Genomic DNA, 26,465 nt, shown 5'->3' with positions numbered 1-26,465 from the left:
AACATCCGGTTTTGCTGTCGTCACTGGCGACTTAGTTTGCAAAGGGGTTTTTTCATTGGTCGAGCCCCCGGCAAAAATATGATTGGTTGTCTGACAGACGTAAATAAATTAGTCCCAACTGATTTATTCTACTATACTACAGTATTTTATTTTAAGCAAACGTAAGGCACAGTGAAATAAAATACAGAAATAAAGCAGACAAACTCCATGAAAATTACACATATATATTTTCTTCTTTGAGCATTTCTGAGCACGTGTCGGAAGTCTGGTGGTTCGTCCTCGCGCTTCTATTGTATTCTGAAAGCTAAGATAAAGTTAGCTACCTAGCTGAAACAAAACAATAAGCTATGCATGCACTCTGAATTTTTGTGCTGACACAGGCACAAAAGCTTTGTAGTTTTCTGGATTTTGTCGTTTCTATAGTAATTAAGAGCTGTTAAAAATGAACTGGGTGGGAGGTTCAAGGTAAGAGAAAGCAAATTTTGGTTATTAGCTGATGTGTTAATGTATATCATATTAGCCTATAAATGTTTAAGCTAACTAGACATGTAACTGCTCATTTCAGAAACCGGTTAGTGATGAGGAATAATGCCAAAAAGCAGAGGGTAAGACAACCAAATAAAACTTACATTGTTTTACATTAAGTGCAAGTAGAATGCTAAATATTAAATGTTTAATTGTATACTCCATAAAATATTGTATCCAGAAGAAAACTTGCTTTAAAGGGATGCATTTCTAACCAGGGTTGTTTTACAAAATGGAAAGAATTGTTTTGACTTTTAATTTTGAGTATAAGTTAAATTCTTACATAAGGAGGTCAATAGTGCACAGGTTGCATATTGAAAATATATTTAAAGTAGTGGAATAAGACTTTTAATAATAATAATAATAATAATAAATTTTATTTAAAAGCCACGTTCAAGACATCTAAGGACACTTAGAATAGAATAAAAGACATAGTAGAACAATGACAAGATCTATCTATATATGTGTGTGTGTATACATGGTTTATAATGTGTGTAGCTTTGGACTTGTACTTGTTCACAACTTTAATTACTTATTTGTTGTTTGGTATTTTTAGTAGAAGGCAACTTAGCCATTTGAAAAGCCCAGACATGGCCTATTTGAAGTTTCATTGATGTGAAGTCTTAAAACTCAACAATACCCCAAAATAACTCATTAATAATCACTAGCCCAAATTGCTGCCTTTGTTTTTCACAAACATTTTATTTATTTTTCATGTAATAAACATTAAAATCTATATCCTTGTGTAATGATAATTCATTAAATAAATAACAATCACTAATGTTCAAGCTTGATTGTTTTTTCATTGTAATCAGTTTTGTAAATGTATTAAATTAACAAAGCCTTTGTCCCTGTGCCTAAATATTGGTTGTGCTTTTTCTGTTCCAGGAATTCTTTGAAAAGAGAAAAATGCAACAAAAACTTAAAAACATGGGAATACCTGTCCCAGCCCCTTCCCTAGGCAACACTAGTTCTGGTAGTTTGGACCTAATGACTCTGTTTATCGTCAACCAGATTGCTGCTAAAAAAGCATGTAAAGGTGAGATTCACAGCCCCAGATCACCAGAAAACAATAATCGAATACATTTAAGCCTCAGGATGGCAAATGATGTAAACAGAAAGTGTTCTTGTTTTTCAGATCCTCCTAAAGCAGCAGTTCTTGGCAGCTGTAAGGCAGGAGCCAGGCATAAGAGAAAAGATCCTCTGGTGCTCTCGATGAGCCCCTGTTCCCCATCACGGCTGTGTCTTGTTGAGGGCCAGTCTGAGTACAGGTATAGCCCCACTGTGGGTTAACAGTTCTTGTAGCCAATTATGTTAATATAATAATAATCCTCTTAATAAATGGAATGAAAAGGGTTTTAAAAGTATTATATTTTCCATTTTAACAGTGTTCAAGAAAGCAGAGAAAGAAGGAAGGTAATTCCACAAGGGTTCAAGTTTCAGCGTGTAAGTCACTTTCCCGCTCTTCATGGTTTTACTTCAAGTTAGCGAAACGTGCTTAATATGAACAAATGTAAAGACACTCACTAAATCCCTGTTTTTGTAAGTTGTCGCCAGTACTTGAGTCAGGTTTCTCAGACAACAGTGCCTCTGACTACCTGCCTGCCATACCTGATGCCCGCAGCCCCTTCTCTTCCACCTCATCTGCCTGCTCAGGCCAAGGTTGTGTAACACTAATAGACTATTAACAACTATAACTCAGTTACAGTACTGCGTATTCTTCTTTGCGTGATGATATCTTATGAAATCCAACTGTTCTCCACAGGAACTTTCACCCTGCAGCTGAATCTCCAGAAACAAAGCCAAGCACTGCATCCCTCTTCTCCCCCACCTTGGGACACCTCAGTTCTATCGCAGACCGATGCAGTAAGGGATAGCTCTTATTAGAATTACATCACTACTTTAAGGTTAAAGTTGTAGTTTTTACACATTTTACCCCACACGTGGTTTCATATGTAAGAAAGGAAAAGTATGGAAACTCTGACTTGAGTTGAGAAACTTATCTAAAGTTGGTGTGGAAAAATGGCTTATGTTGGTGTTGTTTAACAGGCCAACAAAGATTTTGGTAACTTCTCAGAACTCTGCTTTACAATAAATCATATTGTGCTTTAATTATAGAATGTGACATATGTCATGTGTGTCAAGGTCTTTCACAGTGAATGTAATCTTTTTTTTGTGTATTGATTTCATTCATGGGAATTAAAAACTGGTAATTTTGCCATGAGGCTGAGATACACGTTGAAGATGGTTTGCTTCAAGTAGAAGCTGCTGAAGTAACTAGATGAATGGGCCTGTTCCTGATAGTCTGGTGGTGAGGTGGTCCACTCAGGGTCACCAGCGTTTCGCCCTTTAACCTGTAAGACTTTAAATGAGTGGGGGATGGCCAACTTCGATGAAAATTGAAGCTGCATGCCATCCTTTTCGCATTGGCTTTCTTCAGATTGTGAGAAATGGATAGCCTGTCCCCCAGTGACCTCATCTACAAACATGGTTTTTGCACACCTACACAAGTGTAATCCCAGGTGCCTAATTATAAATACTTATTTATATTTATTCAGGCTATTCAGGCCTAAAATTCAGGCATTCTTGTTCAATACAAAAGCTGAAAACAACAAAGAAAAAGTAATGTAGCATTACTTTTGGTATTACTAAAGGTACCAGTATTTTATCATATCACTATAGTATTTTAGTAAGTAAAATTTATTTATATAGCACTTTTCACAGTTAAAAATCACAAAGTGCTTCACAATTAAACCAGAAATATAAATAAAATGAAAAAAAAATTAAAGCTTGTTTGTATAGAAATGTCTTCAGCTGCTTTTTTTAAAAAGGGGTCAAGTGTAAAGAGTGCCTTTGTGCCACTGCCCGAAAAGCCCGATCCCCACGTGTTTTGAACCCAGTACATGTGACCAACAGTAACCTCTGACCTGAAGCGCTCAAGAAGAAGCATGAGGTTTCAACAGGTCAGAGATATACTGTGGAGCTTCAACATGTGGAGCTCTGAAAGTTACAACTAAAAGTTTAAAATGAAACCTAAAATTTGCCGGCAACCAAAACTGGAGTAGTATGTGACCTCTTGTTTTAGACCAGTTTATAGTCTTTGGAGCAACAGCATCTCTTGCTAAGAGAAAATAGTATCTAATAAAATGTGACAATAATGTGTCTTTCTTCTGACAAATGCTGATTTGTTTCTCTGTCAGTTTCATCCTTTCTCTCAGCCCAGAAGTATGACAAACACATCTCCCTGGTCGCACAACCTTAACCAACCCTTCTTCCAACTTGAGAACCCCACAGCATCTCAAGTCCTCTTTGGCAGTCCACAACCAGGGTGAAAACAAGTTTACATTTTAATTGGTTATTTTCTATCCTTAGTTTCAATTTTTTAACCAATCAGTGCCCGTGTGTGTTGCCACAGTAAAAGCAAGGCAGAAGACCATGCAACATATGTGGACAGCATCTTTCTCAACCGGCCAAAGGCCAAAGAGTCCATGCTGGACTTCACGCTTAACCAGTCAGAAATTCAGCAGCAATTGGAGAACAATGTCTTTAGAGGCTTTTGTGATGAAGATTGTGAAGGACACTCTCATTCTGGGAGTGAAAAATCAAAAATATGTCTCCCAGATCAGACACCGGTAAACTCTTCTGCACCTCAGTAAGTGTTTGCACTTCCAGTCTAACGAAATGCATTATTATGAAGCAAATTTTGAATCCATTTTATGTTGGGTTTTATCATTTTATTGCCAGAACTGTGCCAGACTCACAGTGCATGGGAGCAGAGGTAAGCGGGTTTTAAAAACTACATGTGGGAGTAAAGTTGCCCTTTTACTGCCACCAAGTGGTCAAGTTTGGAACTGCGACGAAATTAACTTTAAATGTGTAGAAAGTAAATCATCACAAAGTTTAATGAGGCTCTCCAGTCATCATAAGCTGTCATATAGAGCTCCCAACAGTTTATGTTTAATATTTTTCATAACTGGATTATATACATGGGTACAGCAGAAGTGTCAAATATTGATTATGTTTTGTTCACAGCCCTGCAACTGCCCTGACACAAGGTTTTGTAAGTTTCCAAGGAGTCTCACGTTAAGGAAATTCATTTATTATGTACATGTTTGAGGAAAAACCAAAACGTAAATGGGTGTTTTTTTTCCCCTCTAATTCCACAGCATGTTTTGGAGACAACACTGGGCCAGTGAATGGCTCTGAATATTCGCCAAGTTACTCTTTTAGAGGAGGTCACCTGAGTCCAGACTCAAATGATGTGAGTGAAGCTACACTGTGAACTTTATTCCAACTATCTGAAGTGCTCTACTTGGAAAGTTATCTTTGAAATACATTAAAGTAATCTTTCATCTAACCCCTCAAAACTGTAGCAAATTCATGCTGTATTTTTGTAGTACTGATGTTAATTAAGCTGTAGATTAACTATCAGCACTCTGCCAGTTTCTGCAGCCTCCTTTTTTAATTAAACACAAATGAGTAAATTACTATTAAACAGATGATCATCACCTGTCCCAAATAGTTAACACCAAAAAGCAACACTCATTAACAGCACAGTGTTCTTTGCACAGTGCCACTGATTTATACCGCTTTCCTGGACATATTTTCACACCATCTGACACAGGAATTGCTGTTTTCTACTTTTAAAACTATATATTAGGATGAAGACTGCTATCAGCTATGCCTCCCAGCATCTTCTTCTTACATGGATCAAGCCTTTGGCCTCAGTGGCTCACAAGGGAATTTAAATGAAACACTCTCTGAGCTCAGGTCTCACACCCCACGAATAAGATCCCAAATGGACTTCAGAGTTGACCTAAAAGTTACTGAGAACATGGCTACCCCAGATAAGGCCTTTGAAAGTAAAGGGCAGGAGAAAGAAAGCAGCACAGCTCTCCTTTTATCTCCACACCCTTCAGCTCAAACTCAGAGCTCAGATGTCTGCAAATGCAAGAAAACATCAAGTGAAACTCGAGATGCAGGAACTCAAACAGTACGCAGCCCGCCAGCTGGGGCGTGCGATGCTTCGACTCAGTGCAGCTTTGTTGCAGACAGTGCTCTTGGGTACAGCTTGCATCTATCAAACGCTGACATGTCGGAGCTGCCTCCAGCCACAGGGAGGCAGGCCGGTACTGCCACAGAGCCAGATGCACTCACAGCTTCACCAGAAAACTCCAGGAGCGAAGAGAAGCAGACGCCCTGGAGCAACAAGAAATCAAAGGCGGTTTCCCTGTCAGGCAGGAGCATGATCACTGCTAATAACGGTGCCAAAACGATTCTACAGAGACCCACAAACCTTCTTCTCACTAACGACCTGAGCACGACTAATGTCAGAGGTATGACATGAAAGTGAAATAGTCAGCTCTCTTTATGTGTCGTTTGAGAGAAACTTGAGATAGAAAATCACATTAAATTTTGCTCTAATGTTTCTAATTTAGGTCAGGAGAATAAAGAACACGAGAACTGCCCTCCAATGACAAGCTTTTCAGATCAAGGGAGGGAAGAGGGCACATCTGGCACCAAAGTTAACATAGTCTCAAAGGAGGCTGAAATGCTTCAAGAAATAGTCAACATTTTGCTCCTCCTGAAGCAGAGGAAAATTCAGGGCTACTAAGAACAGATGGATGAAGACATCAGGAAATCAGTTCTGTGCTGTGCATCTTCCTTTATTTTACAGCAACAGTCATAAAAGTAGATTAAAATAGTTACAGTGCTCTTAATGTTGTGATGCAGTTTATGCAGTTAAATAAAGCTCCAAAACATGACTTTGACTCATACATTTATTTCTTTCCCCATATACACAATATTTCATGAAGATATTTATCTTTATATAATATAAACTCTAGCAAAACATTTACAGCTTGAACAATAATCAAATATACAGCACTCTTTTTTTTTTTAAATTTGCTTTTCTGTAATACCCCACAAACTTTAGCAAAAACACACATAATTGGTTCACATAGAAAAAAATGTAACCATTTTACTGATAAGTACACATTTAATGCCCTCAGCTGTGGTAGAGGACAGTGTTAACCGGAGGTTAAGGGCTGAACACCACATTATCTCTGACACAGGTGCAGCCTAAAACAATCACATTAAATATTTGGTTGACACAAGTTTTCGTTACTCAGTCTGTGCCGTGGACAAGTAAATCTGTGGTTTTTGTGTGTAGTAATACTTTCAGTACAAAACTAGCTTGTGAAGTTTTAAGAAAACTCTCCTGGATTAAGTGAAACTGGTCAAATACAATCCTATACTAAATTATAGTTGCTAGTGTTTTCTACACCTTTCACTCCAGAGAAGCTGCGCTAAATGAGTTGAAAAGCAAAGTTTTGGAAGTTTAAGTTATTACTCTGAACTATATTTCGCAATGTTTTGTTTTTATTGAAATAAACAATCAGTGCTCATCTTCGAGGATCCCTTTATTACCTCTCTGGGTTAAAAAAGACAATATCTGGAATATTCTAGCCCCATAACTACAAATCACAAGTGTTTACAATAGAATAGCTTATCATTTTCAAACACAAGTTGAATATTTGACCGTGTTTTGTGCTGACTTCAATTCTTGATATGATTTTATTGTAGTCTGTACATGTTGATACTACTTGTTTGTGTTTGCTTTGAAAAATGATCAGCTATTATAACACCGAAGAACTTGCAACTAAAGAGGCAACTATGATATTTGAAAGCTTTTTTTATTTTCAAAAAATCAGCCGGTTTTCCACATGAGGGTGCTTGTGTGCTACAATATGCCATCACTGTTCTTCCATTTATTGAAGGAATTTGTTTCTAATCAATTTTTTAAAACCCTTTTTCCCCATAGCTATCCACATGACACCTTGAAAACACCAAAATTACTACAATACTTGCAAATACCACCGAGTTTTAATGGATCACTTAGGTGTAATTGTCCCACGGCATTTGATGGTCTGTTTCTTGTTTTAAAAAGTGGTACTAGTCTATAAATAGACTAGATTTATAGATAATGGACTGTTGGGAAAAAAAATTTAAATGGTAATTTTCTGCTAGCACATTATCCGTTTTTTTTACTGAGGTTTCTGGGTATTTCTATTAATGTGGGGTTAAAAATATAGGTAGAAGAAATCATATGGAAAATTCCATCATTTTAAACGTTGCATTGTACTGTATTTTTACAATCGTTTATTTTGGGTGTCTGCCATGAGAAACCTGTTCACTAAGCACAGCAGCAGCCTTTATACCCCTTACTTACCCTTTTATATTTTTTGTTACACAGTTGTCTACTTTCCAACAGTTTTGCTACACAGAAAATTACGTGTATTTAACTAACAAGGTGTAACCTTACACAGTTTACACTTTTACAAAACAACATTGCCAAATTACGCTAAAGCCTACTCCTCAACTTTTGACACAAGAACTACATAAATGATATGCTCGGCTATTTGTACATAAGGCTGTGAAGGAAGACACAAAGCAAAATACATGAAATTTTAGTCAATAAAATTCCATCACAGGTGAAATGCAAATATGCACATGTTAAAATTAAAAAAAGGCCATGTAGACCTACAGGAAATGTGACTGAAAAATGGCCATTAGGCACCTTCACAATACACAGGCACTAATATATCAATGTTCAGATAGAACGAAACACTTAAAAATCTCAGTCATCAAGCTAAAGCTTACTTTTACTGCTACAGACAGAACAGCCCGGTTTCTTTGCTGGATATTACAGACACTATATCCAGAAATAACAACAAGAAAAAGTTCATTGCAAGAGTTGCAACATTGGTTCGTAGGGTAGGTTTTGCGAAGCACATTTTAAATGAAAAAGTAAGCAACGTTAAGAAATTTGTAATTTGTCGAAATGTGGATTCACAAAAAGATCTGTTTTAAATAAATATATAAATACACAAACCATACTGTAGCACGAAGACTTCCAGTCCTTTCAGGGCTACCAAGTTTGTAAGAACGGTTTTGTTTCGGCACCCGTCGACAATACAAGTTTACTCAACCGTAATGATATACCGTGTGTCTCTGGCAATTGCTTTTCATAAAAATTCAAACTGCAAACAGAAGAACATCAGGTCAAGGACTGACATTAAGTGTGCTACGCTACAAGCTGAAAAAACGAGACAGCAGAATGTGTCTCATACACCAAGGCATAATGGTACGAAAGACAACAACAGCTGCTGTCCAGTCAACAAAAGTTTTGTGGTTGTATTTACTGTAACTTTTTGAATGGAGTTGCCATTGTATTCTGACACAAAGCTCTGGGATAAAACCGTTTATAAATCATAAATGGTGCTTATAAAACAAATGCACAAAATATTAGGGACAAATTCCAGTCCCTTGTATTTTGTATCTTTGCATCTGTTAAACAGTCATAACTAGTCTCTATGAAAAAGACACTGGACTTCTATGTATTATGCTTTGCCTATTATCTGCGTAGAAGGCCGGTGTTATAGACTTCTGTGGTTGAAAATAATAAGCAGGTCTGAAACCAGATAAGGTGCCAGTTCACCCCTGAATTTAGAGAATGAACTAATGGGAAACATTCATGCTAAAGCATTAGTGTTGATTGGGATTTCCCCAACTGACTGCTTGAAAAGTGAACTGATACATGTTACTGATAGAAGCATAGTCTTCTAAAATGTAATTCCCAATCTATGTTGGAGGTAAACCAGTGGCCCCGCAGATCACAGGAAAAAGAACACTAATACAGACTCAGCCGCTCTGCATGTTCCAGTGAAACAGCTAATGAAACACCCAGAGGGAGGTAAGCAACACCCAAGTTTCCTCTAGTCTACATCTGATGCGTCATTGTCCGATAGATGGTAGTTTGAACCTTTGACCCGGATGTACTCAACCTGCCGTCCCTCATCCGAATCAGAGGCGCCGCAAGAGCAAAGGTGGTTTTCGAACAACGCTTCGATCTCCTCCAGACGGCGGGATTTGGTTTCTGGCAGGCAGCCATATGTGAAGACGAAACCCAGCAAGGCCATGCTGGAGTACAGGAAGAAAGCTCCTGAGAAGACAAAGCAAAAGAACACGCTGTCACCGAGGATAGCCACCCACAAAGATGAGAAACACAATGGCACAACTTCACACTTCTTATGAGAAATGATTTGCTTGTTCTCATTCACTGCCAGAAAAAGAAACACCGATGGTGACAACAGATCCCGCGGGCAGCTAATATTAGACCACGACTGCCCACGCACTTCTAGGGACGTGTGTGGTGAAGAATGAAAATGCTTTTGCAACACTGCTTTCACACTGCTGGTCACCCTACGATAAATGTGGAGTATAAGTAAAATGTCCCTGTCAATGTGGCCTTACAGCAGGGTTAACAGGAAACAAATAACTATGTGACGAATAAGGGTTCATACGAAAAGACTGACACAGGTTTAATGAGATTTTGTCGCAACTGTGGTCCGTATTTTCTTCTTGTCAACGCACAGTGACATTTTTAAGTTGCAGCCGAGTGCACTTTAAGATTTAACAAGACAACATCTTGTGTTTTCCCAGCTTTGACATTATTTGCCCCACTTTTAGTAAATGATTGCTATCAAGCAGATAAATTGGTGAATGACTCAGAATCGATAATTAATCCAGTGGATCTCAGGATGCCTCCACAATCACCCCTGATTGATTGATCTCCAACTCCGCCAAAGGTCAGCTCCTTCCTGTGTGAGGGGAAACCTGCTGTTGTGCTACACTGACTGAGGAGTTATGCAAGATGGGTGGAAGAAAGCATCACTTCAGGGTATCAGCAAGCTGTTCTGTCCTTATTGCTCTTAATGGGAACACAAAAATACCTCTTACGTGTAAAAAAAAATAAAGGATAAAATCTTTCAAGGTTATTATTTCCTTACACACAGAAACGGACCATAGTAGGTGATGTACTGAGCCAGGTGGAGGAAGGTAAGAGACACCAGGATGTTGAAGGTCCAGTTGACCCCTGCTGCACAGGCGTTCCCTGTGCTCCTTGCCCAAAGAGGATAGATCTCAGAGTTGATGGTCCATGGCATTGGACCCATACCTGCGACAGACAAGTGAGAATGAGCCGTGGGACCATTTGATTAAGAGGTGGAGATGTGAGATGGATGGAGAATTGCACTATATTTTGTTTAAGTCTTGTCAGCAGCACTTCATACAACTTATTTCATTTTCTGTCATGTAAAAAATTCAAAACTCAAATGTTCTATAGTCTGTATATTTCAAAAGGATGTGAGATTACAATAGAAGAAAGGGAAGTGTAGATACTTTATAACAGCAGATCCCAACCCCCGGGCCACAGACCGGTACCAGGCCGTGAGTCGTTTGGTACCGGGCTGTGAGAGTTAAGGCTCGGATGTGAAATTTATGGTTTTCAGGGTTTTTATCGTTAACTCAGTTTCCCTGGGTCTTTTCCCGTGTTGTAGTTGTGAGTCTTATTTTGAAAGAAATATTTACGCGTTACCATAGCGACCAGAGAGCATTAAGGGGCAGAGAGGAGGATGTTACTCTCAGTGTTGTTGGCGCATTTCAGGAAGACGCTGCTAATAAAGTTACACAATTACACGGTGAATTCTCGTTTATTATTATTATTATTTACAAAATACCACAGTTTTTGTCTTGGTCGTATCATTTTATTTTGTTGTATTTATCCACAACACCTCACCTCGGTCCGTGAAAATATTGTCTGACATTAAACCGGTCCGTGGAGCAAAAGGTTGGGGACTGCTGCTTTATAATACAGCCCATACCCCTGTCCGACCCTTGAATTCCAATCCAAGAAGACAAGGACAGGATACCACAAAGAGGAAATTTTGGTTGTCCTTTACTTTAAAATACCCCGAAGTTACTAATTAAATAAAAAATACATGAAGTTTGATTTGCGTCCTCTTTCTTCTCCCTAGACTCTCAATTAAGAAGAATTACATGGTAAATGTAGAAAAATTACATAATCAGTCGTGGGCTGTGTTATGAAGTGCTACCGTGCCTATAATAGAAACAAAGACGGTAGTTGAATTTGACAGAAACAGAAAAGCTCTATCAATATGCAGCATCTACATACAAGTAAAAAGATATTTGATTTGATTTGCAGTCAGCTTCTGATTCCTTTTGTAGGTTGAGTAGTATTGACCAGGCAAATTTATGCAGGCTTTGGCTGCGTACAGGTAAACAGTCCATGTGGAAAATAAAATAAAAACATATACGCCAAAATGCAGTTTTATAACTACTGGCTCTTGTTTAGCTATGAGACTATGATCTACCTGTTTATTTGCGTTTTAAAAACTGTATCTGCATTTCTGGACTCTAAACAATGAACAGTACACCAACTAGGAGTTTAGACAGCAGCCAATGGGTTGGTGCTTTGTTAGGATTATAATGGATCCTGTTAACTCTGGTAAGCACTCAGACAAACACATCTGCAGCTACAAGTCCAACACAGTGAGGTTTAGCTTTGGCAGGATATCAGAATATAGTATGCTTTGTCCCACACTGCATTTTCAGAATTCAAAAAAATTATGTTCAATTTATGGTTCTTTTTTTGTTATTGTTTGTTTTGTTTTCCCCAAAAGCATCCTGGTGTTGGATCTCATGGGGACTAAAACTAAGGTTCAGTCTCTCACCCGGCGCAAAGGCAGCCAAGTAGAACACCAGTCCCAGTAAAACCAACCAGGAGAAGGAGGTGGGGCAGTAGTTGTAGGCCCAGTAGGTCTGATCTCTCATCAGGGTAGAGTTGGAGCATCTATAAGAGGCATGCACATTTTAGTTAGTTAGACTTTACCAATCCTTCTTAAAACTGTGTGTGTGTGTGGGGGGGGGGGGGGGGGGGGGGGGGGGGGGAGGTTAAAGGTGAGATGTGTTATTTCACTGCATCCTAATGCACTTCCACATGCTCACTTTGCATCCTGTGACTCACCTGCCCCATGCTGCGTGCTCGGTGGAGGCCTTATTGACTGGCACGCAGGAGGAGGCGAGCAGCGCCGAGCCATTCTCACGGTAACAGAAGCCGCATCCAGGATCCAGCATGCACGGCTCGCACACCCTAACAGCAGATGCAACACGCATTAACTCTCATTGCTCTAAAGACAATCAATCAAACGGCAGCTTGTAATCACATTCTTTTACGTCTGCCTTTCCTCTATAGGATGCTGAGAAACTCCTTGTAAAATTTCAATATGAATGTAAACGTACCTGCTGCTACTGGACAAGATGCAAATATAACAGAAAAACAGCTACCCACCCATCTAACTGAGGCACACATCTCTCACCTAAATCAGGAAATGCATGAGACATTCGTCCGCACTGTGTGGGATTCACTATCATTACATTTCTTTTCCTATCCTGTTCCCAGCTTTGTTAATTTAAACTACATCCTATCACATTATCATGTTCTGCGGTCTGTTTCTTGATGAGCAGTCCTTATTTTTGAGTGTTTCAACTGAATAGCTTCACAAGGGTGCACTCATCTTTCCCCGTGCTATTTAATCAGGTTCGAGGTAGGTCATGAAATGCACACTCTGCTTGAGAGATCTATTTTTATTGTCCGTAGCTTCCAGGGAAGCTTTTCTCTAATTTCACGCTGAGGTTAAGGATGAAAATAACACCATGTATTCAAAAGTAACTATTGCAGGAGGGTGAGGAGAAAGATATAACCACTTAGCATTAGCTGCTTAGAAGTATCTGTAACACTGATATAGATATTGTTAAGTATTAGTAAAGCTAAAGCCCATTAAACATCTGTTTTTATAAAAAGAAAAAATCCCAGAGACATTAGCAGGTCAGGCTAACTAGCCCAGCAGTAATGTAATGCTAGTGATACCTTAGCACTCCTAAGGTTTTTATTAGCGTTAGCTAGCATTGCAGGCTGGTTATGTCATAGATGGCAATTTCACCACTGTACTACTCATGGACTTCCCTTTTACCATGTGTGTAATGCAATGAGACAGTTCAGGAGACTAAGATGTATATTTTATACATATATTTTATACCATATTTGATATTTATCTGGTGACAAAAGTAAGCATAATGTAGCTAGGTCCTAAAAGGGTCAAACCCTTTCCCAATAGAAAAGCAGGGAGCTCGTCTAGAAATCCCTATCAGTAAAATTCTCTATCTATGATAGCTCCCCTTTAACCTTAGTGCTTTCCATCAGGAGCAACCTTCACCCTTAAATTAGTGGACAACCCACTCCACCAAACGATAGCCAACTCAAGGTACGCAGTCAGTATAAATGACTAAGTTAAGACCAGGTGAGTCAAAAAAAAATATTTGTAAAACATAAAATATTTGCACAAATGTTATGTGTCCAGTGCGTAAAGGGCTTTAGCTCTCCTTAGTCAAACCCCAAAATAGCACGTTAAGAAAACATCTTTAAATGGGACATCTGAGCACCAAAGCACTTAAGAGGCTACTGGTGGTTCTGGTGCTCTGTTGATGCTGCTGTGGTCAGTGAAAGGATGCGTGTGGGTTCATGTGAAGCAAAGTGAATTCAGTAAAGCTTTTCCAGTGTGGTAAAAGCACTCATCTCTTCAAATTATCCCTGCGTTTATGTGGGTTATAGCACGCGGTCGCAGGACAGCGAGTGCATTAGGCATTGCCTGTCGTTGTGATGAAAGACTGCCGTTACACATGATCTTCATCTCGTGTCTGTGTAAGTGAGAGTAAATTGCAACACGGAGGCATCTGATGACTGTTTCATTCGGAAACAAACTCTGGCTCACCGCCTGCCTTCTGCTGCTGCTGGGGACAGTCGAGTGAAATGGGAGTGACAGATGTTAGATGATGAATTGCGTAACTGTTAAAATCATTTAATTACATTTATTATGTGAAATAATTGACCACAATTTCTAACACCTATGCTGGCACTAATTTTGACCTCTGAGTACTCAGAGAAATCTAGATCTGTATTAATGTATGTGTAAAAACCTGCAAGAACTTCACCACAAAAATTCTTTTAGGAGGGTTTTATTCTCTTTCCACCACTTAGTGTCCTCTGCTCTAAAACTGCAAAATACTAAGTGCCTTTACTAAGAACAGAAGTGCTCCAAGGTCAACAGTAGCTTCCTCATGCCAGCACCCCCATTTTCGGTTCTTGTTTACCATTTTAAGCTATGCTACAATACCAAATGTACCGCTTTGTGTTTTCCTCCAACCTTCTGCAGAGTGCGACACCTTAATACAAACACAGAAATCTGTATTTTCCTTCAAATGTGCTAGATGATCAGACGGAGTAATTCAGAGGGACTCGGAGGTCTAAAGTCATACCTACTCCTCACATCCTGAAGGGAAATAACAACCCTCATTACTAGGTTTGATAGTGTAGCTGGATTTCTTTCCACCATGTACGTACATGTGTGTCTCAGTATGTCTTTTGGTCCTGGAGAAAGCTACTTTAGTGGTTATACCCCAGAACTTGGTTGCAAGCCATAAAAATGCAATATCCAGTTGGAAAAAAACACCAGGTGATTTACGTTCAGTTGAGATCAAAATGAAGGGCACGTTTGAAGACTGGTGTGCTCCGATGCATGGGTACTTCTGTATTAATATGGTAATGGAAGCTGAGCACTTACGGTTTGGAATGTCAACATGTTCCAATTCATAAGTGCTGGCAAAACAGAGGCTCTCAGGGTCTCAGTGCCTCTGAATAGGATGGACATGTCTGACCAAGAGGAGAGAGGAGAGAGGAGGGAATGCGTCTCCCCAGCCATCTCTTCCATCGGGGATTGAGGAGTTGGCCAGGGAGAGAAAGATCTGAGTATCTCTGCCTACACTTCTCCCATGACCTGAAATCGACGAATGGATTCATGCATGGGTAGATAGGAAGAAGGAATAATTGAGCCTTGGCGCCTCTGTGATCCAGGTCCTTTTGCATGCTTCAGTTTTAAGGACTTCTTATTGACATCAAGCATCAATGTGATATTAAGGTGCTTTCAGTCCCATTGCCACAGGTGTAAAATCAACCTAGCCATGCAGTCTGCCTTTACTAACAAAAAGCTCAACGAATCTGTGCATGGTGCTGTAATAGTTTGCCACCGTTGAAACAAGTCAGATTTTAACATTTTTCCCTCTTCGTTCTTCCATAATAAACTGTAAGTGGTATTATTGCAAAGTAGAAGCATTTAGGAACCACAGCAGTTCCTGACTGTGCATAATTACAGAGCGAGTCACCAAATGCTAAGGCTCATAGTGCATATAAGTCACCACTGATTTGCTAACTCAATAACCGCAGAAATCCAAACCTCATCTGGCATTAACATCAGCACAAAAACTGTGCACTGGGAGCTTCACAGCATGGGTTTCCACAGCCATGCTGTTTGCTTTTATGTCCATTTAATGTCAAGTTCATACTGGAATGAAAATCCTTGTTGTTATCATAATCCCATAATAAAGTAAAGCTCAATTCCACAGTTTACTGTAATTGTTACTGAGTAATTACACCATAGATTAGTGTTTTAACGTGTTCCCTAAAAGACTTGCTTTTGATACCACCGTATTAAATCCTCTGGGTAAATGGTCTTTATTGCTCAAATGGTGTTTTTTTTAACACTCTGCAGCTAAAATGGTGAACGGTGGAGCAATCAGAATAACTGCAGAAAAGAAAAGACAACCTGTTGTTGGAACAGGCTAAGAGAACTTAACACTGATAGATTCTGTTGATGTAATAATACCACATACTGTAAGATACATCTGAAACGCCACAGGCCTGTAGATAAAGTACTCACTGGTACTTGGAGCAGGTAGAGTTGGCCATGGCGGGGTCTAATGGGTGGTAGGTGACAGGGGGACTGTGCTGTGCAGACATTAAGAAACCGATGGCCAACAGACTCAAACTGAAACACGTGCCTGTCAAAAAATATAATAATTAAATAACGCAAAGAGCGCACAAAAACAACTTTTAATATTTTTTGTTGATTTGGACAGCTCAAGTCTCCTCCTCCTTTAGCCTTACCTATGATGCTGCCTAGGGTGAGCTTCCTACGCCCCACTCTCTCCACCAGCCACACTCCCAGCAGAGTAAACAGGAAGTTGGTGAGGGTGGTGAGTCCAGCCAGCCAGATTGCCAACCTGTCATCGCGCACTCCTGACATCTGCAGGATGGTGGCACTGTAGTACCTATGTGACATGAGAGAAGAAAGAAAAAGCAAAGTTAAGAGAATAATAATAAGAAAAACGAAGCATAAAAATAGGTCAAATGTATCCTTCTTGTCTATAAACACAGACAGATTGGCAACACATTGCAGTCAGTCTTAGTTAGTCTGTGCCTATGAGTCCAACTTGTCCGTGACATGTTTCTTTGCAACAGACTTGACTTACCTGACTGCCAACTGGTTGTATTCTGGCTATATTTCTGCATATAAACAAGTTTGCAGTTAAATCATTGTCCTAAAGCAACTATTTGTGGAGGAATTTCTGAATTTGTGCCAGAATTTAAAAGTTAAACCACTTTATGAAAATACACATTTCAAACTGCCTTACATTCTCTTGGTTTGAATACAGTTGGAAACATTTTGGATAATGTTAGTGTGCAGAGTCAACAAAACACAAGAACGGCATATTCATTTTTCATTATTACACTTGTTATTACACTGTTATTACACATATTACACTTCAGTTAAATACATTTCAATTTTATTTATAAATATCAAATCACTACAGTCGCCTCAAGGCGTATTGTAAGGCAAAAACCCTACAAAGTATTTCAAGTACTGTATAATTGTATTTGGAGAAATGTTAAGCAGTCTCAGCACAATATTATGGCTACATTAAAGTATAAATATCAAACAGAAACATATACAAAACTGTAATCAATCTTTAAGTCAACAAGCCAATCACAGCCTCTCTTCGTAAGAGCAATTCACTCATCCACCAACCCCAGTCTCTCTACTTGAGCACCAGTCGCTCCACTAGAGACAGCTAGCGATCAGTTATAAATAGGCTCTCTCTTCATCTCTCATATAATATAATTATACTTGCAACTCTGGCACCATGTTGCTCCACGTGTGCAGATTAACAGCAATCATCATCAACAAGGCTCTAAGCAGGCTGCGGTCAACAATACAGACACCTGCACAGAGTCCATTTCCTGTTTCAACTTTGCTACTTTGTAACTAAGAAAGATGATTGAAAAAAACCAAAAGGACATGCATGCAGAAAACAATGAAACAAAATGCACACACCTGCAGGGACTCTTTAAAGTAAACACCTCCAGGCAGTCTTTAAAGTATAGCCATTGAAACGATGCGCTCATTGGCAGAAAACACATCATTACCCAAAATGAACACAACGCGTGCAAGCACATTCAATAGATAGGGACTCAGCAACCTTGAGAGAATGCAACACAAACACAAAGAAGGTAAGACTCATTAAGAAAAAGCTCAAATAAATCTACAGCATTGTCTGCCTGCCTGTGTCTCTAAAGGCAGCTCAGAATTAGCATTCTGCTTTTCATCTCTTCAAAAGCATCGTTATCTCTCTCTTGTTCTCTCTCTCATGTTCTTGGCTTTCTCTCTCTCTCTCTCCCAAAACAAAGACATTCATTTGAGGGATTTGCATAATAACACTTTACTTTTTCTGCCATGGTATCCACTCAGACAGAACGAGAACAGAAAAGGAAATGAGATGGTGTGAAACTCGGGTTTAAAAGCATGACCTACAGTCTTATAAGGTGCATGAGGTGATAAATGTTTTTGATGGAATTATTAGGCTTCTGCAGACTGAGATATATGCCGGCAAAAATGCACGTGCTTAATGGACACACACTCACACACACGCGAGAAATGAGTCGGTTTTGGAGCAGCAGCAGGAGTAAAAGCACTATTTCTGTTCTCAGCAGTACAGCCCGCTGTGCTCCATCTCCAGCCCTGCATCTTCCTGATTACAGCACAGACACATGCACACACATGCGCACACATTGTGTTCTGACTTAAAAAGTACTGTGAATAACAGCCTCCAGAAACAAAATGATCATTTTTTGACCACAGTGCCAAGAAGCACGGCCTGTGTTAAATGTTAAAAGCATCTCCGAACTGGCATTTCAGGCTTTTAAAAGCCCCAAAGAGACGCTCGAGAGGCAAACATGGCCTCTCGGATTTCTAAAGGACATCGTTATCCATCATCAAGTGCTACAGTGTCATTCTAAGGTGTCATGATGAAATCTCAATGAAAAAAAAAAAAAGAAATAAGTGAGGAACATAATATATAAAGAACTACTCATCTATAAGTTGATAAATCAACTTTAACCCTGTAAGACCCAACCCATCAAAAAATAGCCAGAAAATTTAGATTTTTTTGGAACTGAGATGTTTATTAACTCTTATAACAAAATCCACTTTTTTTTGCTATATCATGTTGTGTATTATATATTTCTATTATATATGTATTATATATTTTTTGTATCACATTTGATACATTGGGCTTTTTTGGCAACTTTTTGTCAACTACAATGTTAATTTTAGACAAAAAAAGAGTTTTGTCCATAACATTTTGAAATTATGGCAAGTACTGATCATGTTGATGAGATAGAGGTCTCAGAGACTCATATATCAAATATGATACAGAGGGCATTATAGGGCTAAAAAAAAATTCAAAATCGTGTTTTTACTTTTATTTATTTATGTGAGTGTCTACACTACAGCCATCTTTAACACACAGCGGAGGCTCTGTCGTGTTTTGGGGCGGCATTTCAGCCAGTGGTGTTGGAGCTCTTGTCAAAACTGATATAAAGACAGACTAGTACCATCAGGTTTTGATCCACAATGCAATACCATCTGGAAAGCAACTGACTGCATACTTTTTCAGCATGACAATGATCCTGTCATGGCTGTAAAAGCATACCCTGAGAAAAACAAACAATGGAACACTAACAATCATGGACTGGCCTCCTCAGAGCCCGGACATCAACATTACTTACAACATTACTTGTAGGTATTTCAATACATTCTTATATTTCCCATTTTTCCAGCAATCTTTAAAAAAAGAAAAAAAGAAAAGAGGTGTGGCTCAAGACATGCAGTTATTGGGGTTAGGTTCATCAGTAATTCTAAATTGCCCATAGGTGTGAATGGTTGTGTGTCTCTCTGTGTTAGCCCTGCGCCAGACTGGTGACCTGACCAGGATGTACCCAACCTCTCAACCTATGATAACTGGGATAGGCTCCAGTCCCCCCACAACCCTAATAAGAGTAAACAAAAACATTTGAATGGATGGTAGTTACTGAAGTATCTAATTTTGAAATGAATGTCTTTCCACAGCAAAGAAAAGGAAAACAAAGAATATTTTCTTTTTCCTTCTGTATATTTGCTCACCTGCAAATAGCAGGCTGCTTATGACAGCGCTCGAGCAGGAGACAGACTGATACTCTGGTATAAGAGATCAATGTACAAAGAAGTGAAGCAGCTCAGTATTCCCATGGACATTCCTCACTGGACGACATGGTGTCACATTGAGAGCACTGTAGTGGAGGATGTTGGGATGTAATGTTCTTCGGTTAATTTCTGGGTATTACCTTATGTGTATGAACAGCGTGGTTCCAAATTAAACCAGTCTGTTTATTTGATAATGAAATCAATTTGTAGTGTCATGGTTAAGTGTAAATATTTGTATTATATATGTGTTGTTTCTTGGCATTTTCCCCCTTTATGATATCAGGGAAATCTGTTACACTGAAAAAAATAATCAGTGGGATAAACATAAAAAAATTATTGTAAGCGGTTGCACGAAATTAAGTTATGTTTGGTTAACCTTAGTTTTTTATGTTATACCTGCACACATTTTTCTGGTAACACGAACATGACTTTTTTATGTTGTTGTTATGTTTTTCATTCCGGTCAAATATTTATAGAAACCACTTGTTTATCAGACATGAACTTTTTGTGTTAATTGTATTGGACTACTATGTGTTATATTGACAAGATTATTTTATGGTAAGCTTATTTTATTTTATAACAAATTTCTAATATATAATATATAATCTAATATATAATTGAGTGTTCAATAAATAAAACTAAATTAAGGCTGATCTTACTGTATGTACTGTACACTTTCTCTCAATCAAAGAAATAAGCAAAACATTTTTGAACAATGACCTGTATTTTTGAAAATACTACACAGTTGTAAAAATGGACTTTCAATTCAGGCTTCCAAAATATACATGAGTCATATTTGTACAATGCATCTCTTGAAAAACATTCCACAACATTCCTCAAAGTTATCTGCTGGAACCTGAATTCAACATTGTGGGGCCTTATGACATCGCACTTATGTAAAAAATAGTTTTTTAAATGTAAGAACCATAAGGTAAGGTAATATGGCAACAGGGGTGTAATTATTAAAATGACACAAAGAAGAGACTTAAAATAACATTATAACCCACAGGCACACAACCAAGAGACCTAAACTGATTAGTATTGGCTTGCTTCTATCACTAAACATCACAATCACTAATACTACATGATGCAATCTGTTTGTAGTGGTGCACCTTGGGAAAAAAATTGCAAATTGGTGAAATTGGTGCAAGGCACCATTTCCATTGAGAAAAATGCACATTCAAAGTTTGAATTTTAAAAAAAAACAAAAACCATGGCTTGAAAAGTGAAAACTGCAGTAATAAAGGCCCCAAGTTGAAAAGTGCCAGAAAAATAAGTTTCACTATGTACTGCAACTTTACCAGTGCTGGCTTAAAAGAAAGGATGGTATATATTCGAAGAGGTAAATATGTTGTTCCCACATCATAACTGGAAAACTGTTCAATCGTACAGTCTGGTCCTGAGAACCTGGGCCTTCTTTGAAAGGCTGTTCCTTTTGAGCTCCATAACCAGTTTCTATAATACCTCGAAGGTATACTTTTCCAGTGGGTAGGTGAGGTTCAAAGTGTACATTAGTCCAAACAGCATTGCAGCTGCTAGGGTATAGTTATCCAAATCCTGCCAGACTCTCTGGCCTTCAAGGACTATCCCGATGTCCTCAGGGCTGCCATTGGCATCTCTTGACTTTATGATGTAAATTCCCATGGTTGTTTCCTTATTAGATCGTTGGATAATGGCTTCATCTGTGGCCTAGAAAATGCAGAATTCCAAAATTTAATTAAACAGAACACTGGTCAAAGAACATTATACCAAATCTTATTTTAATCTGTGTCACTATTCCAAAAAATGTTAACATTAACACATTAGGTGAACAAAAATGGATTCATTACAGCATGTGATTTGAGTCCTCAGAATGCTTAAAAAGGTAATGCATGAAGTGAAATCTCCATGCAAAGAAGCAGAATACTGTCAGAGCATAGAGAGGTGTTCAACTATGAACTCCACACATCGTTCTAATGCAGGTAAAAGAAAAAACAAAAACAAAAAACGCACCCATGGTAAATTGTGAAAATCCCAGGTGATTTTCAACATACTCCTGGCATAGAGTGACAAGCAGCATTTTGTTAAAATTATTATTTTCCCTAAAGTGTATACACAAATTATTTTTTTCTTACCTGGGCCGTGGGCTCCAGAATGTTCTGCAGTCTTCTTCCTATTTGTCCTCCTCGCCTTTTGAAGACCTTTATGAGTTTGTCAGATAGCACATCTATCTGCGAGAGTAATCTGGACTGCAGTGGCATGGTGGTAATGCGCTTAAACTCTGCATTTATCTAAAAAGAGAAGTTGTCACATAAAAATGCTGTCAAAATCTCAAATCTCACAAGGTTACATCCACACAAAGTTGTTATTTTTTGTCATGTTACTATTTATTAGCTATGGGTCCCATGTTGCTGAGCAGTTCCATAGTTGCCCTTACTTCCATACCACCCAAAGCCTGTTGCCTCCTTCTGGCCATTTTGCAGTTCTGCCAAATGACCCAGAAACTACATCTATTATTGTCATATACACATCAAGGTCTTTCATTAATACTTAGTTAAATTAGTTAATTTGACCTTTCCAGAAAATTTACCTTACAGAATGTGAGATAACATATGCAAATCTTCACCCCCCCCCCCCCCCCCAACAGAGCCCACCCCATGGCAAACTAGCTTATTGAAATGTTTAACTAAAACATTTTAGGTACAATCAGTTAACTAAATGGACACGAGTTTGTTAGTCTGTATTCACTGAGAAAAAACAAGCGAATGTGACTGGGCACACACTGAAAAAAAGCTAATGCACATAATATTGTCCTGCAGCTTAAGCTAGCATTATCGTTAGTTAACTTAAGGAATGACTTGTTTTTTCCATTATGTTGCTCAACAGGAATTCATGAGAAAAACTTCCCCATATAATGGATGTTCTCTTCGTTTCCTCTCAAACATGTAGTTTTCAGTTTACCTCGACAAAGTAAAGCTCAGCACCAAACGTAAACAAAGCAACGACAAAAAATGGCGGACCGCCACAGTGAATTTTCCCTCGCAGAACACGCCCTGGGGGGTGGAGTTTCAACAGAAAACGTAACTATTTTCTGTTATTTTGATATGACTGGTTTTAAAAGACTGAACATCCTTCTAAAACAAGTGAAAGGCGTGAGACTTAATTATGTTTAGACCAAAAATATAACTGATTCATGTTGGATATATTTACTGTATTTTTACTAATTTAACAACGTCATCATTGCATTAGTCGCTTTATGCTATAGCATTACGCTTACATTAGCTTGAAGCTCAAGGTCGTCATTTTATTTAATTTCTTTTTCTGGGCTTACAAACAGGACACACAACATTTAGATAACCGTTACACTGAATCTTGGGTCTGTGTTGAGTCTTCCAGCTGCTGACTACAGAAGCTAGATTGACCTTTCAGCATGTTTATAGCGGCTGTGGCTATGTGCTGGTAATGTTACCGTGTGTGAGCAGTCACATTGGCAGCAGACATGTTTCAACAAACTAGTCATATCCCGGCCCTACATTAGCTTGTTTAATGGTTAAGACACTGCAGGTACCACCACTTACTACAGACACCGATGCAAGTTTGTAATAGTCTGTTAATTTAGACTGAAAGAATATACCAACAATATTAACTCACATTATATATGTTAATTACTAATTTGCTTATCGCATAATTTCGGTTACCATTAGCTAACTGGAGCCTAACATTGGCCTTTCATGGTTTTCGATAAACAGCCCACATACCTGTAAAATAACAACACCCCAGTAAAAGTCCACATATATAAAGGGTCTACACTCTTTCTCACTGGTGTGTTAGCTTTAAAATCCTATTTACCTTCAAGTGTAAAACTCCAGATGGTAGTAGATTTTCCAAAGCGAGAGACAAAAATGGCGGACAGTGCAGCCGATTTTTCCTTTCCAGGGGGCGGAGCTTGAGGATAAAACACGACTAACTTGTTTCTTTTCAACATGATTTGTTCTAAAAGAATGAATATTCTTAAAGAATATGTGAAAATTAAAAGACAAAAATATGTTTAGATGTGAAATTTAAATTAGTCATGCTGGATATATGAAGTAATTCTATGCAGATTCAACAACCACCCTATTGCATTTTTTTCAGTGTACTTCTCATAGCTTTTCTGTAGCGCTACAAACCTGAAGGGTTTCAGGTGTCACTTCTCATACAAAGTGACACCTCTCAGTCTAAAACACCCACTAGTTGTCGGCTATTAGCACACATCACAGAGCGACAGGAAAGACTCCATGTAGGGTTTGAATGAAACAGCAGTCTGAGGTAATTTCAGAGGGCTGTTTCATAAAATCTCTGTGCTTTCATTTCTGTTAACAATCAGAGCAGTCTTTGAGAGAAAAACTTCAAAGCACCTGTAAGAGCTGAGCTAGTGGAAACAGGCTATAGCGTAGTCACAGGAGAGTCAGGACCCCATCTTTTACTGTCCTGTAATTATTACATCATCTGCAAACTTTCGAAACTATGCAGCCATTCTGTGCCATAAAAGTCTCTCAATTAAAGACACAGTTTAGAAGCAAAGCACAAAAAGTGGCGCTGGAAAAAGCTACAGTAGGAAACTTTTAATTAGTAAGATCTGCTAAGAGAATTTTCTGTTTCCAGGCCCTCAGTGTTTTTGCAACACGAGGGCAGTGCAGTGGTTAGGTGCAGTGGTTTCCTTTTTTTTTTAGCTTCATTAAACATTATTAGTCTTTTTTTCGTGCAACTAAAGAATGGGAATGATTTTATGATTGATTCCCTGTGTCCAAATACTGTAAATAATGCATTACAGCTGCTGGTTTCAAACATTTCCCTCGCTCCTAAAATAGATGTATGTAGTGTTACCATGGCCTAGAGTATCCATGCATTATGTCTGTAAGTGTGCTAAGGGGTGGTGTGTTTGTATACGTGTTGATGAGGTGGGCATGGTGGAATATCTGTGGTGTGGTTGGTCTGGGTAAAACAGCAAAACAAAACAGTATTTTCAGGCCCAGTCTGACCCTGCTGTGGTGTGAAGTGTTGGCGTAAAGCACATAGCAGAAGGTGTGATCTTATGGAACGCCAGGACTGCCATAATGAATTAATTAAATACACCATTAAATAATTAATTAAATGTGGCAATAATTAATTAAAATTGGAATTAATTAATTAAATAAATAGTTATGATATATGTAATTAATTAATTATTGACACATTTAATTAATTATTTATGTATTTCACGTTTTAATTAATTATTGACACATTTAATTAATTAATTATTGACACATTTAATTAATTATTTATGTATTTCACATTTTAATTAATTATTGACACATTTAATTAATTATTGACACATTTAATTAATTATTTAATGATATATTTATTTATTTCATTTTGGCAGTCCTGACGCCTGGCTCTCATCATGAAATAATTTTATCTGTCAGCCTCACCCATCAAACTCAGGGGGCGGGGTTAACGCTGATCGAGTCAAAACCATTGCTTTGGCCTGGTGGCCATTGTTTCTAGCACACAACAACCGGCATGTGGAAGCTAACAGAACTGAGCTTTGAAAAACCCTGTTTGTGTGTTACCAAATACCGTTTTAATATTTTTTTAGCCGAGAATGTAGTGGTTTAATCTTCATGTGTCTGGTCGGTTTGTCAAGATACAGCCTCTTTGCAAAAGTGTTTCGATGATTTCGGAGATGTCGTCCCAGTCTCACGGCAAAGCGTGGGATAGACCCGCTCGCCTCGCAAGCAATCCCACCGACAAAGCGCAGGCCCCGGTACACAACTGTAGTAACCCCCGCTGACTTCTTTTACTGAGGTTATATTTATCGGTGTTTTATTTCCTGATGTTCTTATGTGTCCTACGTGTTTCAGTCGCCAATTCTGAATTATAACTAACATTAAAAACATGTTTAAGGAGGAGAGAGAGCAAATAAATCTGTTTAACATCTGATCTTTGGGTTTTTGTTCAGTAATCAGCGTGACCTGTGTATAAACACATAAAAGAGATAACGTTGGTGTTTCCGTCATGTAGTAACTGCTGGCTTTAACTGTACAAAGGTTGTTCGACACTATGAAACACATACAGACTTCATGATGTTCGGCTAATATTTTTATTGTGAATATTAATCATGCTGACCTCGCTCTGTACACCACGCAGCGAGGTCAGCATATCCACGATATCCTCAGCTCCATGAGTTAACACAAAGTTTCCCAGCTGACTATCTAACTGCCAACTATTCCAGAGACGTGAAAATATACAGCATAAAGAAAAGTGTAAGAGACTCAGCAGCAGATTAGAATAACAGTTATACATTTAATAAATCACCAAATGAATCCAAGAAACGAGCAAACCTGTTCCGACAATTTGAATTTGTATTCCCTCAGCTGCAGACTCGCTGCTGTTTAAATGTTTGAAAAGGAAGATTAGATATAAAAAAACGTCAAACATAGACTCAGTCTGCCTTCACATTTGATATGAGGCCAGCACGTATAGTGGCCTCAGCTATTACTGAAATACACGTGCTATATCATAAACTATGATATAAACAGGGAGGTCCTATTAACATGTTTAGTTTTAAAGGACACCTTCCTGCCTTTAGTCTCCTTCATGAGCAGT

At 38.5% G+C, this 26,465-nt stretch overlaps 2 protein-coding genes and 1 long non-coding RNA gene across 5 annotated transcripts in view; 1 reads left to right on the top strand and 2 right to left on the bottom strand.

Annotated features, from left to right (window-relative positions):
• The first annotated feature begins 62 nt into the window (after positions 1–62).
• redic1 (regulator of DNA class I crossover intermediates 1) lies at positions 63–6,279 on the top strand. 2 transcript variants are annotated; one of them, XM_080886000.1, is made up of 14 exons: positions 63–465; positions 566–605; positions 1,414–1,564; positions 1,664–1,796; positions 1,914–1,971; positions 2,073–2,187; positions 2,291–2,391; positions 3,726–3,853; positions 3,941–4,177; positions 4,270–4,303; positions 4,558–4,585; positions 4,692–4,786; positions 5,186–5,861; positions 5,964–6,279. In XM_080886000.1, the coding sequence occupies exons 1-14, from the start codon at positions 443–445 to the stop codon at positions 6,137–6,139; spliced, it is 1,995 nt and encodes a 664-aa protein (XP_080742126.1). In that variant the 5' UTR covers positions 63–442; the 3' UTR covers positions 6,140–6,279. The 2 variants fall into 2 exon arrangements, with proteins under 2 accessions (XP_080742126.1, XP_080742125.1); XM_080885999.1 differs by lacking the exon at positions 63–465 and having other exon boundaries at positions 470–605.
• A 24-nt stretch (positions 6,280–6,303) lies between these two features.
• Positions 6,304–26,465, bottom strand: part of LOC308399053 (proton myo-inositol cotransporter-like) — a 103,616-nt gene continuing 83,454 nt past the window's right edge. Inside the window, exons 5-10 of one of the 2 annotated variants that reach the window (XM_080886001.1) lie at positions 16,445–16,608; positions 16,218–16,338; positions 12,413–12,538; positions 12,120–12,238; positions 10,377–10,543; positions 6,304–9,529 (exon numbers count right to left, since the gene is read on the bottom strand). In XM_080886001.1, the coding sequence (XP_080742127.1) occupies positions 9,308–9,529; positions 10,377–10,543; positions 12,120–12,238; positions 12,413–12,538; positions 16,218–16,338; positions 16,445–16,608 (919 nt within the window). In that variant the 3' untranslated portion in view covers positions 6,304–9,307. The remainder of the gene's footprint in view (positions 9,530–10,376; positions 10,544–12,119; positions 12,239–12,412; positions 12,539–16,217; positions 16,339–16,444; positions 16,609–26,465) is intronic. The other variant, XM_080886002.1, reaches the window with a different exon arrangement.
• On the bottom strand, positions 20,565–24,783 carry LOC308399054. The gene is made up of 3 exons (XR_013972070.1): positions 23,688–24,783; positions 21,974–22,129; positions 20,565–21,548 (listed from the first exon to the last, which is right to left on the bottom strand). It is a non-coding gene; the product is annotated as an uncharacterized lncRNA (long non-coding RNA).

Source organism: Rhamphochromis sp. 'chilingali' (genome assembly GCF_963969265.1).
Source record: "Rhamphochromis sp. 'chilingali' genome assembly, chromosome: 7".
In the NCBI taxonomy this organism is placed as follows: domain Eukaryota; kingdom Metazoa; phylum Chordata; class Actinopteri; order Cichliformes; family Cichlidae; genus Rhamphochromis; species Rhamphochromis sp. 'chilingali'.
Note: the sequence above shows the minus strand (reverse complement) of the source record. Positions and strands in the feature narration are given on the sequence as shown.

Bases quoted from the DNA above. Each gene is read 5' to 3' on its own strand.
- redic1 (XM_080885999.1), top strand. From the start codon at position 528: ATGTTTAAGCTAACTAGACATGTAACTGCTCATTTCAGAAACCGGTTA. The intron at 606-1,413 runs GTAAGACAACCA...TTTCTGTTCCAG, and splicing joins ATAATGCCAAAAAGCAGAGG to GAATTCTTTGAAAAGAGAAA. The intron at 1,972-2,072 runs GTAAGTCACTTT...TGTTTTTGTAAG, and splicing joins AAGGGTTCAAGTTTCAGCGT to TTGTCGCCAGTACTTGAGTC.